We start from the raw sequence: 15584 nt of genomic DNA, 5'->3' as shown, positions 1-15584 counted from the left end.
TTAATTGCTTATGTTTTATTTCAGCATCATTTGATCTCTGTATCAAATTGCTGCTTGTCTTCAAAGTTTCTGCAACCCAAACACTATTGCTTTGTTTACTGGATGTCCCCTCCTGATGATCGTATTTGACTTAGGCTGTGTAATCTGCCCTGCCTCAATGAGAAAGGCAGACTATAAGTAATGTAAATAAATAAGAAAAATACATCCAGTTCCTCCACTGATATATGAAATCTTCATAGTAATGAAGCGCAGGCATTCAGGCATGCTTGGGGCATTGCACAGAATACCCAGAGAGAAATATAACATTCTAAGCTATAGAAACCTGAAGTCCTGTCTCTGTATCCCTCAGTCACTCCATGTGTTTAACCAAACGTCAAACAGAAACACAAAGGGTGTTTTATCCTGAGCACAAACTGGGAGATTGGCTGATGGGGCATTGGCTTCTTGCAATCAACTCATAAGATTTTATCCCTGCAGGGTGGTGCTCTCAGGGCCAGTCCTCGGGAGAGAAATCCAAGGCACCAGCTCACAGGCTTAGCAGGCTGCAGCTTTGTATTTGAACTCTACAGTACCATATGAAGGGGAGAGGAAGCCATATGACTAAATTCAGGGTGTAAAAAAATCATCTTGCTGCACCGCTGGATCCCTGCCATGGGATCATTGTGCATTAGTTCTGTTCTCATGTACAACTGAACTATGGAATCTAATTGGCTAACACCCTCACACAGTCAAGTGAACCAGGTTATCCCATATAACTTTTTTCTATATCCAATCTGGAAAGAATACAGTCGATTAATCGATTAATTTCCTCTATATCCTCTGATGCCAGAATGTTTATCTGAACTTTGACGCAAGCCCCTATGCCCTGATACAGCTAATGTATCTCCATGAAGGTCTCAGGGACTGGACAACAATATCCCTGCTGCTGTTTCATATAGGGTTGCCAGGTCCAAGTTGGCAAATTCCTGGAGATTTTGGGGGGTGGAGCCTAGAGAGGGTGGGGTGTGGGGTAGGGGAGGAGCCTCAGTGGGGTATAATGCCATAGAGTTCACCCTTCAGAGCAGCCATTTTCTCCAGGGGAACTCTGTTGCCTGGAGATCAGTTGTAATTCCAGGAGATCTCCAGCTACCACCTGGAGGCTGGCAACCCTAGTTTCATACCCCCCACCCCCCATTCCTCTCCTATTTCACAGTAGCAGGGAAGGAAGAGACGGCTAGGAAGGCTCCATTTTCAGTAACTCATTAACTATGGTCAAAGCTTTGTTATCCAGCACTCATGTAGAATGTGCCAGATACTCAAGCTTATTGCTCTGCCCCAGCCTCTACTCAGAGGAATCTGCACAGACCAAACTCCATCCTGCCAGGAATGCCATGGCAACAGCACTTTTGCCTGCCATGAGCCTTCCCCTGAGCTACAGAGTCATCCTACATAGCAGAGAGACAAACAGAAGTAGATCACAGGAAGAGGCCCATCTAACAGTCCATTGACCAAAGAAGCTTGTGTGGTGGGTACACAAGAGAGGAGGAGCTTTTCAGAGAAGCAGCCCCACAATTATGGAACAACCTCCCCTGGAAGATGTGCCTGACCCCTCACCTTCGACCTTTGGGAGACATCTGAAGACAGTTTTATTCAGAACTGCATTCATTTGGTATATTATTTATTGACAGTTTTAGACTGAATATAAATTGAGTTTTTAATGTGATTTTACGTCTGCAGTAAGCCACCTTGAGTGCTGTAAGGGAGAAAGGCAGCTAACATATGTTTTAAATAAATTAATAGGACCAGCTGCCCCACAGCCCTCTTGTCAAAGCTGGAACCCAAAAGCCCAAGGCAGGCCAAGAGATAAGGGAGGCACCTGAGGATGATGTCAGAAGTCCAGCAACAGCCAGAGGTATTAAGCTGCCCGGCTGAAGAGGGTGGAGTGGGGTGTGCATACCTGAAGACACAGGGGTACATTGGCTGAGGAGCTTGCCCTGTAGTTGATGCCGGTTAGCTGAGCATTTTGGATCATCAAGTGCTGGATAACAAAGCTTTTACTATAGGACATTTTTATCCTGCCATTCCTCCAAAAACTCAGAACAGTGTAGATGGTTGTCCCAGCCCCAATTTATCCTCACAACAAACCCATGAGGCAGGTTAGGCTGAGAAAGGTTGACTGACCCCAAGCCACCTAGATATTTTTTCCATGGCAGTACTGGGATATGAACCCATGTCTCCCAGATTCTAGTCTGCCACTCTAACTGCTATACAACCTTGGTTCTTAGCTTGTTGGCTGTAAAGATAAACGTTTGAGGGCTTAATCTGAGTATCCTTGACTACATCACACCTCCACAATGATTTTTGCCAGAGCTTCTTAAGCAAACTATAATTTATTCTCCTGTTGTTGGGCATGTGGATATGCTGTATCTACCCCACGCCTCATTCAGGATTTCTCTAGGTGGTCTTCAGATTGCACTTAAAGTAGTGTTTCCTGGATGTCTTTTCTCAGGGCATCCAAATACCACCTTGCACTGCTGAAATTGATATAAGCTCTGGCAACATCCTCTCTTGAAGGTGGTGGGGTGAGTTTTGGCCATCTGTTCTTCTTTGGCAGCTTCTGAACCTTATTTATAAGCTGTGCTTCTATACACTTCTCACCCACCAAGGCAGAAAGGAAGCTACACTAACTGGTTGTATCTCACACACTTCCAATATGCCTCTCATTCTGGGCCAGGCCCTCCCAGCCCTCATTAAGCAGCTCAAAGTGGCATTCACTACAAGTGCTCTGGAGGCCACAGTGGTGGGGAACTTGAACATTCTGTGTCTCTTCAGCATCTGCCATTGGCATTTTCACTGAATCTCCATTCTGCTACATTCTCAAGAGAGGGAAAGGAACAGGGCCATGACCGGAGCCTTGCTCAAACAAACAGCATCAACTGCCAAATGCCCAAATCTGTCTCACAACTTAAACCTGTAGTGCTGAGCGGCACCCTTGCTTGTGGAGACTCAGCAGTTGCTGCTGACACCACACACAACAGCTGTCTGCAAATTCACCTCACAGGCTCTTACTATTACTAATGTACGTGACATTTTCCTTCCAACCCGGCACCCCAGATGTCATTCAATAGGAAAGATTCTTTGAACAGATGCCTGAAGTGGTCAGGAAGAGAATGTTATTGTTCAAACAGCACATTTGGAGCTTGGCTGCCTGCTCCGCTGGCCTTCACACTTCAGTTAGCCACCATCCAATCTTAGCTATTTCCATCTCTACAGTCCTTATTGCTCTGGGTGCAAATCTAATCTCCATGCCTGTGAAAGCGGCAACCAGCGGCAACCAGCTGCAGCGAGTTCAACAGTACCTTTGATCCTTCTGTGCTGAGTCACAGATTTGAGATTGAGTTTAGCTGACAAAATATGAGCTGGAATAATGGTCAATTCTTGCAGTTTCTGGTCTGCCCCATTTTCTGGGCTGTGTTCCTCTCAGTCCCCAGTCCTAAGCTATATTGAGTTAAACCATAGGTCTATCAAGGTTAGCATGGTCTGCTCTGACTAGCAGCAATTCTCCATGTCTCAAGGTAGAGGCCTTTCACATCGTGTACCACCTGAACCTTTTAAACTAGATGTCAGGGATGCTCTACAGCATGCAAAACAGATGCTCTACCAATGAATCTCAGCCTCACCTTAGTCTTCATATCTGCCTTTTGGACTGTGTAACCTTTGAGATCAGCATTGCCATTATCTTTGGGTGGGCTCCACTCCAGTGCCACATTAAAGCCCCACACATCCACCAGCTTCAGGTTCTCAGGAGGGCTGGGTCTCTCTGAAAAAGGCAGACACACAAGAAGACACTTAATTGTTAAAGCATCACAGCAATGCTATTAGTACACAGGGCAGAGCAATGTACCAGAAGGCACCAGACAACATGTGCAGTAGCCACTCAGCCATGGAAAAGGAGAAAGCTGTATGTTGGAACATATTCCTTGCTTGTGCCCTCTCAGCCCAATTTTCTTCCACTTTACTTTGCTGTAGCCTTAATACTAGAGATGGGCACGAACTGAAATACAAACCAAAGTGTAGTAATATTACAACGTTGCAATGTTGCCATGTTACAATGTTACAATGTTGCAACACTTTCTTGCCTTTGGGAAAAAAAGAAAGAGTGTATGCATACCCCAAAGGAGGAAGGGAAAACCAGCAATTTAGCCCTTTCCTGGCTTTCAAAGCCAGCAGGGAATAAGCAAACTCCTGCAAACATGGGAAGCAGAACAGCCGGGCACACAGCAGCAGGGAAAGGGGCATTTAAACCCTGAATCAGCTGCTTGTCGGGGATCTCCCTGATAAGCAGCTGATCCAAGCCAGTGGGGTGAAATGCCCCTTTCCATGTGACTTCACAGCAGTACGGAAAGGGGCATTTAAACCCCACAAACCAACGTTTATGGTTTGTGGTTCATGAAATGGGACGAACTACGAACAGCACGGTTCATTTTTTCCCAGTTCGTGCCCACCTCTACTTAATACTGGAAACAAGCCCTTTAACATCTTTTGAACAAGACTTTCTTCCCACCCAATTAAGTAATTCCCTAACAGAGCAGTCATCACCATAAACAGCTTCCTGAAATCATTAAGAGTTATGTGATTCAATGTTCAGTCATACCAGGTCCAGCTAGCTACCACATGTGAAAGGGTATTCTGGGGACTTTTGCTATCAAATTCATCATCCTTTTTAAAAAATAGTTAACATTGCTGCAGTCCTTACCAATCACACGGAGATCAATAGTGGCCTTGTCTTCTAGCTCATCTAAGATTTTAACAGTTATTTCATATTTCCCAGAATCACTACGTTGTGCTTGGCGGATGAAGAAGATGGAATCCTTTTCCGAATTACGCACATTCACTCTCTTGGGATCCAGGGGCTTCCCTTCTTTGGTCCAGGTCACCTGTGGCTTTGGCTTTCCCTAAGGAAGGACCACAGGGAAAAAGTAACTGGTAAAGTTCAGTAATGTTCTATTCACCACATTTAGAATGGGTGTCTGCTGGTCTTTCATGATGGTCCAGAGTAAATCACTAGTGAGCAAGATGTCTGCAGCAAGATTTTAAAGGCTGTATCTGATTGAGAGTCTCAGCCGGGCAGAACTACATATAACATTTAGTTGCTTGATCATTTTGAAAGAGTTTTGAGTTGGATCCAGATTGAATTGTTTCTGTTAATGGAAGTCATTTCCCTCAGGGGAATGGAGTTTTCCTGCCTCCCCCCTCCCGTTCCCACTGATCTCCCCCAAATGCTACTCCAGGTGGACCAGGAGCCGTTTTGGAGATTTCACTAGGCTCCCGCAAGGGGAGGGAGGCAGAAACATCCAATTCCATTAACAGCCACTAAACTTTGCATCCAACTGATATGTGTACCTATTGAATGCAGACACTTGGGATGCTTTCTGGAAAGAGAGAATGGTGCAGGGGAGAAACGGCAAAGTGTTTTCCCTGCAGTTTATTACTAGATATCCCCACCCCACCCCCCCGTGGGGTTATACATGGCTCAGGGGTGGGGTTTATTTCCAGTGGGAAAAAATGTCAGTGGAGGAAAGAGTTAAGGGCCCTCTCATTAATCCTTCCCTTCACAGCAATTCTTTTCTTCCGAAAAGCATCTCCATAAGTTGCATTTGAAAAAAAAGTCATTTAAAATAATAATAAAGCTAAGTATAGCATGTGGTTCCATCCTAAACCAGATTGATAAGAGTGAACACGTGTTTTTTTTTATCCTACAGACTGAAGAACTCTGGAAAAGACTACAATTGCCACAACTATTTTGCAGCAAAAACTTTACCCACTATTGTTGTGAGTTAAACTGTGATACGAGCCCCACCCCACCCCTAAATTTTTCAGATTCTTATTCACCAAGAGAGGACAGTTGCAAACGTTTATTTTAACACTACCCATATTCTAGATGCCTTAAACAGCTGGCATATTTCCATCCCAGCAATGGGGGCCACATTTTATCTACATCCTTTCATAGGACCCTTGTGGATTACTAATATGAATATATATCAGATGTGCTTCTGGTGGCTGCTTCTTTAAGGAAGGGGTGTAGATCCCTAGCAGCTTCTGACAACAAATGCATCTACCCAAGAGCCAAGGAAAGGCATGGCCTGCTGTCAGTTCCATACCATACTGTAAGCTATACGGCTTGCTATTTTTGGCAGGGAATTATTTTAGGACTGAAGCATATTGCCTCTGCCTTTCGAACACGCACAACAGACTTGATTCCCTTGCAGAAATATTCTGTTCTGCAAAAGCTCTTGAAATCAAAAGAAGATGAAGAAAGAAACCATACAAATGCAAGACTTTTCAAACTGTTCTGGGATGAGGATGTTGACAAGAGGTCTGATGACAAATTTGGCATTATTTGCGGTATGGCAAGAAACACCTTTCTGAAATGTAAGCTGTACACCTCTTGGGATAGTTCACACATTACACTCCAGGACTCAGTAACTTCTGCAGACCTGTTTACAGATCTAGCTTGTCCAGTCCAGATATGAATCTCTTCACAGACTCCAACATTTCATTTTATGCCTTCCCTACATTTCCAACCATGCCTTCTCTCTCACACTTGACAGCAGGAGCCATGTTTCTTTTGTGAACTTCAATAAATTTCCATTTTAAGTCAGTCAAACAGATCACTCATCATGCCTTGGCAGCTGAAATCTTCTGCCAAAGGAAACCCACCTTGGACTTTGCTAGCAGTGTGCAACATTTCTGTTCTTCTTGTTGTCTCTCTCCCCCCACCTCTCCACACTGCATTAGTTTTTTAATTCCTATGAAAAAGCTTTTCTCAAATAGAGCCCAAATTACAACTGGCCATTAACTGGAAATGTTACCCACTTACCCGAAAAGGAATCAGCAGGTTCACTGCCTGTCCCACAGTCTTCATATATATTTCCCTTAAGTAGCGTGGCAGTCGGATCTTGGGGTGCTCTAGACAAAGCAGAATTATATCAGACTGTCAGCGGTATTGTAGACCTCTTATCGTGGAATCACAGAGGAATCGCCTGAGCCTGGGACCCCTCCTCCAAATACACATACTGCCATTTTTCAGCTGGATTCCATAACTTCAGGTAGGAAGAGGAATTTAAATCTTTCCTTATTTTATAGCAGGGGTCAGCAACCTTCTATACTTAAAAGAACCAAACTATGTCAAAATTCGGAGCAAGAGATCCAGAATTCGGAGCAAGAGATCCAGAAAGAGTGCATAACTGAAAAATATACTGCTTAACATTTCTAAAAGTGGACTTGTTGATTAATAATCCATAATGCTTCTGCATCCCAAACACCATTTATTCTGAGTACTTTATTAGAAAGGGGCACACACAAGGTGTCACAATAAGTAGTAAGTATACACAGGAGTACTCTGAGCAATTTTACTAGTGCATCGTCACAAATATATGCATGGTTTGCCCTTGGATTCCCGGCAACAGTGTTTGCCTCTATCATTTCCCTTTCCGTAGAGCATATCATTCTTTTCACTGCTGGTCATTCCAGCAGCCCACCTGCCCCTCCAACATACTTTAACTTAGGGCCAGCCATAAGGATGCCTAGATGACAGCATCTTTATGGCTACCATGAGGAACCTGCTGCCATTTTTAAAAGTGATTTGAAAGTGCTGTAAGGGCCCAATCCTGATTAGGACTCCAGCATGGCACTCACCCCCCATGCCTTTTCAAGTGCTGAAACCGCTGCCGGGGGGTGGGGGTGGTATGCAGGGATTTGCACACTTGATCAAGTACTTGGGGGGGGCACAAAAGCCTGCCATGCAGTGGGCCTGATCCCAGGCACCCACAGCACTTTAAATTGACTTTAAAATGGTGGAAGTGTCCTCAAGGCAGCCATAAGGATGCTGTCACATCTAGATCAGCCCTTTAAGATTTCATTTCCTTTTTTAAGAAGAGGTATTTGGTTCCATACTGAGAGTCTCTCTAAGGAGACCTCTTAATAATAATAATAACATTCAATTTATATACCGCTCTTCAGGACAACTTAATGCCCACTCAGAGTGGTTTACAAAGTATGTCATTATTATCCCCACAACAAAACACCCTGTGAGGTGGGTGGGGCTGAGAGAGCTCCAGAGAACTGTGACTAGCCCAAGGTCACCCAGCTGGCTACAAGTGGAGGAGTGGGGAATCAAACCCGGCTCTCCAGATTAGAGTCCCGCACTCTTAACCACTACACCAAACTGGCTCTCACATGGCTCTTACATGAAGACGCTCAAGAGAAGGGAGATGTGATGTTAGCCAGGAAGCTTTGTCAATTTCCTTCTCTAAAGAGCAGGTAAAGATCGCTGCTCAGAGGGTTTATTTCCTCTGGTTCTAGAGTTTGCAAGGTTGCAACCTGTTTTGTAGTATGGCTAGTAACCCACAGGATCAAGAGGATGTTTTTTCTCAAGACGGCAGTGCTTCTTCCGATTTGCTAAATGACAGTTTCAGTCACAGAAATCAATGGGCATAGACGGGAGTGAGTCTGCATCAGATGGCTCTGTAATTCTCCCAGCATCGCTCCACAAACACCGATGGAATGGGGTGTCAGAGGGATCCCTTGGGATAGCATTAGCCCCTTTCATGGAACATTCTTTTGTTCACAGAAGGGATCCCCTCGACTCTCAATCTGCCACCCCACCCTCATGTTTCTGCACATCACTTTCCCTCCTTCCATCACCAACCCTCACTGTATTTTAACCTGTTGCTGAGGATTTGCTGACCCCCAGAAGTATTTTGGAGAGCTCAGTGGGCTGGTGCAGGGGATGGGAAAGTCCCATTCTGCAAGCTCTGCTCCAGTTGCAGATCTTGTAGGAAGCATTTCTCAGAAAATTATCTCCTGGCGGTTAAGATTTTGTCTATAAAAACTTAGTTTAAAATGGAATTGAAAGACATATTCACCCAATGCAGCCTTCCTGCCCCTTCAAATACAGATATAACACTTTGGAAATCAATAAGCAACGACAAACACGGCTATGAGAAATATTTGGATGATACAACTAGATTTTTAACCAAAGAAAGGTGACCCAGCATGTGGCCAGTTCAGCTAGGGCTGGAGCAAAACATTGTTACGTCTTTTGATTATAATTCAATCAGTTCCCATGCAATGGTGTAACTATGCAAGTATTGTTCATTTTCAGGTTTTTATTATGTACTGATATATTATACTATTTTATGACTTATGGTCAAATAAACTAATCACTAACTTTTGTTTATTAAATGGAAAGCTCCCTACAGTCCCTCCTACTGCTGTCTCACTATCAATGTAATCCTAAATAGAACGATACCCTTCAAAATCCACTGAAATGAGTGGGCTGTTTAAGAATGCACTGTATATATTCTAATGCTAAACTATAGCAGCATTGACTGAATACAGAGTTCCAAGTAATAATTTAACATAGGAAGACAGTACAGATCCCTGAGATTTTAAGCCCACCATGGCAAATTATGACTTGTTAAATAGTTGTTTGTATTCACTCCAAATCAGAGGTGTATATGTGTTTACATGCTTTGCTGTAGCACAGTGTTTCTATCAATATTCTTGGGGAACTGATAACCTAAACATCAAAGACAGCCTGTTCTTCACCCTACTGTACATCCCTGCTATGCCTACGTCCCTTTGCTTAACTCTAAGGCAAGAGGTTGTGTATATCAGCCAACAGCACATAATGGAACTGTACTTTTATATGTTCCCTTGGGGAACATGGAGAGACACAGATGACTGTGTCTGTTTAATGGCTTGTCATCACATTCCCTGGTATCCAAATAACAGCAGTGCAACTCTAGCTTTACTACATTTGCAAGCAGTTCCCCCTGAGTGTGAAAGGAGTTATGTTTGACTTTCAAAAAAGATCCATATGTGCCTCTGAGGCCTCATACATTCCAGAAGTGATCATGTGCAGAAGGATCCAGGATTAAAAAGAATATGAATGGTATTTCAGCAACTGTGTGCATAACAAACAGGCAATACAAGAAGGGAGCCTGACAAACTCAAATGATGCAGCCAACAACAAAACCTGCATCTTCACACCCATGTAGATAGCTCTGGAATCCTTTCCTGACACTTCTTATCAGTCTTGAAAAATGTAATATCCCAATTGAAAACAGCTAACTGGGGGAAGCAATCCTAAGAAGACTCCTACATATACCACAATGCACAGCTTAGCCATAGTCAAAGATGCCACAATATTTCTTTTATCTGCGCACCCAATAATTCTTCCTATACTGATGTCACTGTACCATGTAGGTACAGGGTGGGACTTGAACCAATAAGATCTGGTTTTCCACCCCCAACTCTGCCATGAAGTTTTCTAGGTGACCTCGAACTAATTGCTTCTTCTCTCAGATTAATCCACCACACAGAGTTGTTGTGAGAACACAATAACCCCCATGTCTATTACCCTAGGCACACCAGAAGCACCATATACAATGACCATTTGAAACTGTCCCTCATCCCCCTGCCCAGATGCTCTAATCAAATCACCTAACTTTATTAAATCTGCATGCTGATTTTTTAAAATTAGTGTCTCTCTTTGCCACCACAGTCTCTAGACTAACATAGGCAATGAAAGAGCACACTCAAGGTCTCTCTCAGTGAACAGCAACTAAACCATGACGCTAACAGACAGAAAGAGCTCCAGAACACTGGTGAGAGGCAAATACTCCAGTACAAGTTATTTCTGACAAGGTGCTTTTATTAGTCTGATCCCAAGACAAACCACCTCTGTTAGTCTCTTGCCATGAAAACCCCATCAGGGATCGCCACAAGTCAGCTATGACTTGAGGAACTCTCCATGACCCCAAGGCATGACACATGTAAGTATTAAATATGTTCTACTGTAAAATCTGTTGGTGATTTTTTTTACTGGATGAACTTTCTCCTCAATGGTGACCCAAAGTGATTTTACAACATTGTTCTCCCTTCCTACATTTTATCCTCACAAAAATACAAGGCAGGTTAGGCTGTGAAAGGGTGACTAGCCTGAGGTCACCCAATAAGCCTTCACAGCAGACTGGTGATTTGAACCTGAAACTCCTAGAATCTGGTCCAACCATTATAGCATGTTGTACAATGCAGAATCAGTTCTGCAGTCTCCTCCATCTCATTTGGACGAATCCAATGCCAATATAGAAATGTATGGAAATCCAATAAAGCAATATAGAAATGTATGAAAATCCAGTAACTGAAAATAAAGCAAGATTGGCAAGGGTTTCTAAGCCAAAAAGCTACATATAAACATAAGACAGTTTCAAATGACAATACAAGTTATTTGCCACATGTTCAGCATCACAAAACAGAGGTGGGGGATTATATGTTCCCAGTGCTTTTTTTTCTGGGAAAAGAAGTGGTGGAACTCAGTGGGTTGCCCTTGGAGAAAATGATCACATGGCTGGTGGCCCCGCCCCATGATCTCCAGACAGAAGGGAGTTTAGATTGCCCTCCGTGCCGCTGGAGCGGCGTGGAGGACAATCTAAACTCCCCTCTGTCTGGAGATCAGGGGGCGGGGCCACAAGCCATATGACCATTTTCAAGAGGTTCTGGAACTCCGCTCCACCGTGTTCCCTCTGAAAAAAAGCCCTGTATGTTCCAATGTGTAGACCCCAACATGTTTTTCAGCACTTGGTTTCTGAATTTATTAATGTTATTAATTTGTTATTTTCATGTGAGTATGGTATAGTAAACTTTGTCTATGTTCTCTTTGTGACTGTCACCTGGTGAAAAGCTAATCAACTAAAACTCACAGGGATACTGGAATAAATATTCTACCTCTGTCCTTCTTGGTTTCTAGGTTGCTTTTTAAAAATTTCAAATGACACCATTTATTCCTGTCAATGAATAGAATGGAGAAACATTGGGGAGGGAACAGGTTAAACACCCCTGCCTGCCCGTCATTCCTCTCTTCTAAACTATGCCTTCCTAAAGTCACTTTTCTCAGTTAAAAATGAAATGATGTTGGCATTTACATGCAATGAAACCTCAACTATCTTTCTTTAAAAACAGAAAAGTCACTTGGGAAATTTTTGAAGGGTGGAGTAGTAAGAGAAAGTTCAACCCTTCTAAATCAGTGCGCCCCCCCCCAACAACATCATGGGGTCCCAAATAATATTTACTCTTGCAAATAAGTAATTATTTTCACTTTAGTCTTAGGACAGATGGAGAAGGAAGATGCAAAGTGGAGGAAGCAATCCTAAGAAGGTCTGCTTTAGGGTTGCCAGCTTCCAGGGGGTGGCTGGAGCTCTCCCGGAACTACAAATGATCTCCAGGTGACAGAGATCAGTTCCCCTGGATAAAATAGCTGCTTTGGAGAGTGGACTCTATGGTATTATACCATTCTGAGGCCCCTCCTCTACCCAAACCCCACTCTATCCAGGCTCCAACCCCCAAAGCTCCAGGAATTTCCCAACCTGGACCTGGCAACCCTAGTCTACTCAGAAGTAAGTCCCATTTTATTCAGTGGGACTTACTCCCATAAAAGTGTTCTTCGATTGCAACCTAATTACATTATATCAATAATCCTTTCCAGACCCTACGAAGTAGATAAGGTACTGAAGAGTAGAGATGGGCACGAACAGCAATAGGAACCAAAAAAAAGCCATGAACAGCCCAATCTGCTGTTCCCGAACAAGCTGTTTGTGAGGCCCCATTCTAAATGTACAAGTGGTCGTTGCAAGCCTCATTAGTTGCGTTCGTCAGCCATAGGCAGGGATTGTCTGAACTCTGTCTGAACTCCTGCTGTTGTCCTGGAAACCCCAATCTAAGCCCAACTTAGCTTGATAGGCAGGTCTTCCTTCCAAGTGTGGAACTCCAAATTTGTTACAAGGGAGCAGGGGGGAGGGGGGTCTTCTGTAGCCATGGGAACACCAATCTCATCCCTCCAGACCCTGTTAGGCAGTTCTGACTACCAACCACAGACCTCCTTGTTTTGCTCTATGGGACTTCTGGTTATAAAAGGCACCATGCTCCCAGCTCTGGCTTTCAGTTTCAGCAGACAGTGGAGTTGGAGACAGCTGCTGTTGGCATTTTGAGAAAGAGACAGGGAGAGTGCATTGGAGCTTGAGGTTTTTGTGTGTGTGGTGGGACAGGGATCTACCCCTTCAGGTTCCAGGGCTGCTGCCAGGCTCTGGGGCCAAGCTATTATTTATTATTGGTACCTTTCCTGCTGCCTGCTCAGGTAGGGTTTCTGGGAGTGGTGCGGTAGGGATCTACCTACCCTCAGGTTCCAGGGCTACTGCCAGGCTCTGGGGCCAAGCTATTATTTATTATTGGTACCTTTCCTGCTGCCTGCTCAGGTCAGGTTTCTGGGACTGGTGCAGTAGGGATCTTGACCAAACTTGGATGATGGCTGGAGGAGAGCCTGCTGGCCCCCACAAACATCCAACCACGAACATGTTCATGAACAGGTCATGCTCGTAAATGTTCATAAGTCCCCGTTCTTGGATGGCAATGAACAATGAACATCGTGTTCGGGGTTTTTTTTCTGTTTGTGCCCATTTCTACTGAATTATAAAAATAATGGTTTCCCTGAAACCAACAAGTAGGTACATAGCTAGCCTGACATCTGAAGTGGGGTCTTCCAAGCTCACATCCTTAGCCAACAGCTGGTATTATACCAGCTGGGTAAATAGTCTCTGATGTGCTATAGCACATCTTTCCACAGTACCAGCGCTTCTTTTGGCTGGTAGGCTTGGACCTCCAAGGCAGTGAACATCATGAGTCCAAGTACATTTTTTAAATGAAGAAAGCACCATACAGAAGTAAGTCAAATGTAGATATGGTACGTGATTTATTCACATTAAGCAATTTTGCTAAAATTATCAATCTGCTCAGCTCTGCCAGTAACAGCAGAACTGCCAGAAGTCTTGCCAACATCTTAAATGTAACTCTGCACTAGACTGAATCAGGCCAGGTTTAAAAGTACAGTCTTTGAATTTTACTCAAAAAGCAGTAGATGCCTTGCTGCACCCTTCTTTGCCTACTGTTAGGGGTGCAGAAGTGGTGAAGTCAGTCCTTTGGCAAACCCAGCCTGTAATGGCTGATAGTAAAGAGATATGCCACTTTTCAGCTGAGTAGCCAGCAACACGCTGGCTGACAGATAAGGCTGTCCATCACCAGCATTCATTATTTTCCATTAAGAGGTTTGTCTAAAAATAATTTCTCTCCACAGTGGAAACTGAAATTAGGTTAGTCAGAAGCACAATCCTCCTATCCAGGTTATACAGGGTTGCACTCCACACAAAATATTTTCTTGCCATAACAGTGGTAGCAATACCTGGAAGAAGCTGAAGGCACTTTCACACTTATAAAATGCAATGAAAGTCACATGGATCCTTGCCATAATTTGAATTAAAGGAACCAGGGAGTCCAGATACAGAAGAAGACTGTTCTTGTATCCGAAACTGTTGTATAAAAAGGAGGGTGGTGGCAGGTAAAGTTTGTCATGCAGAGGAAAGAAAAGCTGTATTTTCTAAAATGTCCTGTTCTACGCAACTCCTTGTTATTTGGTTCCTAGTTGGAAAAGATAGGTACATGCAGCTTCCAAAGCATATTACAGCATTCTGAGGAGTTGCTTTATTAGGTCCGCCCTGAGCCTGCGAAAGCGGGGAGGGCGGAATATAAATGTAATAAATTAAATTAGGTAGGATTTTAAAAGTGTCATGGATTAGCAAAATGGAAGACAGAATCTTGCCCCGAAATGTCTGAGTGGATAGATAAACTGTATGAATATGCATCAATGGCTAAATTCTCTTCTTATGTGCATAACAGACCAATACTGGAATTCCAGAAAAGTGGAAAGATGTCTTTGGTTACCTAGCTTGAAGCTAAGAAAAATTAAAAGTAGTTGTATTGCCACGTATTTTGAATATACTTTTCTGTTGTAGTTCAAATGTAGTACTTTGTATTATGTATAAGTTTCTATGCACTTTCTATTGTCATTTCTATTTTTCTTTTCAAATAAAACCTAATTTAAAAAAACGTGCCATGCTTTTATTCTCATCTTATTGTGCTGACCTCAGCACTGCTGCCACCAGTTCCCTGGTGAGAGTGGCGCCCAGGGCTTTCAGGCCAGGCTGTTCCTGCAATTTTGGTGTGACAGGACCGAGGACACTACTGATGATAGATGAAGGAGCCAGGAAGACTGATTTGAGGGCCTCCTTGGTGAAAAAGGAATTTACCTTTCTCCAGGGATGGGCCTAGCACTTCCAACTGGGTGCTAAAAATGCCAAGCTGAGAGCACAAGAAGCGACCATAACCTTAGATAAAGCTACCAGCATTCCCTCTTAACATTTTGCTGCTGCAGATGAGATTCACAGAAATCAGTTAAAAACTTTTTTTAAAAATCCTATGAGCTTTGTGAAGGAAGTAATTCAGACATACAGCTTATTCTCAAGGTCATTGTTACTAACAAGTAGGTAGTCTTACTTCTATATTCTGAAGTACAGGTACTTTTCACTGTAGATTATTATAATTCCCAAAGATGCAGTTATTTTAGACATTGCAATCCTAAACAGAGTTACACCTGTCTAAACCCACTGAAGTCCACAGCACAGGAAGGCACTGTAAGTGTCCCTTATACACAA

The 15584-nt window shown here is 43.5% G+C and overlaps 1 protein-coding gene across 1 annotated transcript in view; it reads right to left on the bottom strand.

The window, feature by feature from the left end:
- The window catches only part of MYBPH (myosin binding protein H), a 33366-nt gene that overhangs the window by 13317 nt on the left and 4465 nt on the right, over positions 1 to 15584 (bottom strand). Inside the window, exons 4-6 of the mRNA XM_054980590.1 lie at positions 6860 to 6948; positions 4736 to 4934; positions 3660 to 3799 (exon numbers count right to left, since the gene is read on the bottom strand). Of these exons, the coding sequence (XP_054836565.1) occupies positions 3660 to 3799; positions 4736 to 4934; positions 6860 to 6948 (428 nt within the window). The remainder of the gene's footprint in view (positions 1 to 3659; positions 3800 to 4735; positions 4935 to 6859; positions 6949 to 15584) is intronic.

This window comes from Eublepharis macularius, chromosome 5, assembly GCF_028583425.1.
Source record: "Eublepharis macularius isolate TG4126 chromosome 5, MPM_Emac_v1.0, whole genome shotgun sequence".
NCBI classification, from domain to species: domain Eukaryota; kingdom Metazoa; phylum Chordata; class Lepidosauria; order Squamata; family Eublepharidae; genus Eublepharis; species Eublepharis macularius.
Note: the sequence above shows the minus strand (reverse complement) of the source record. Positions and strands in the feature narration are given on the sequence as shown.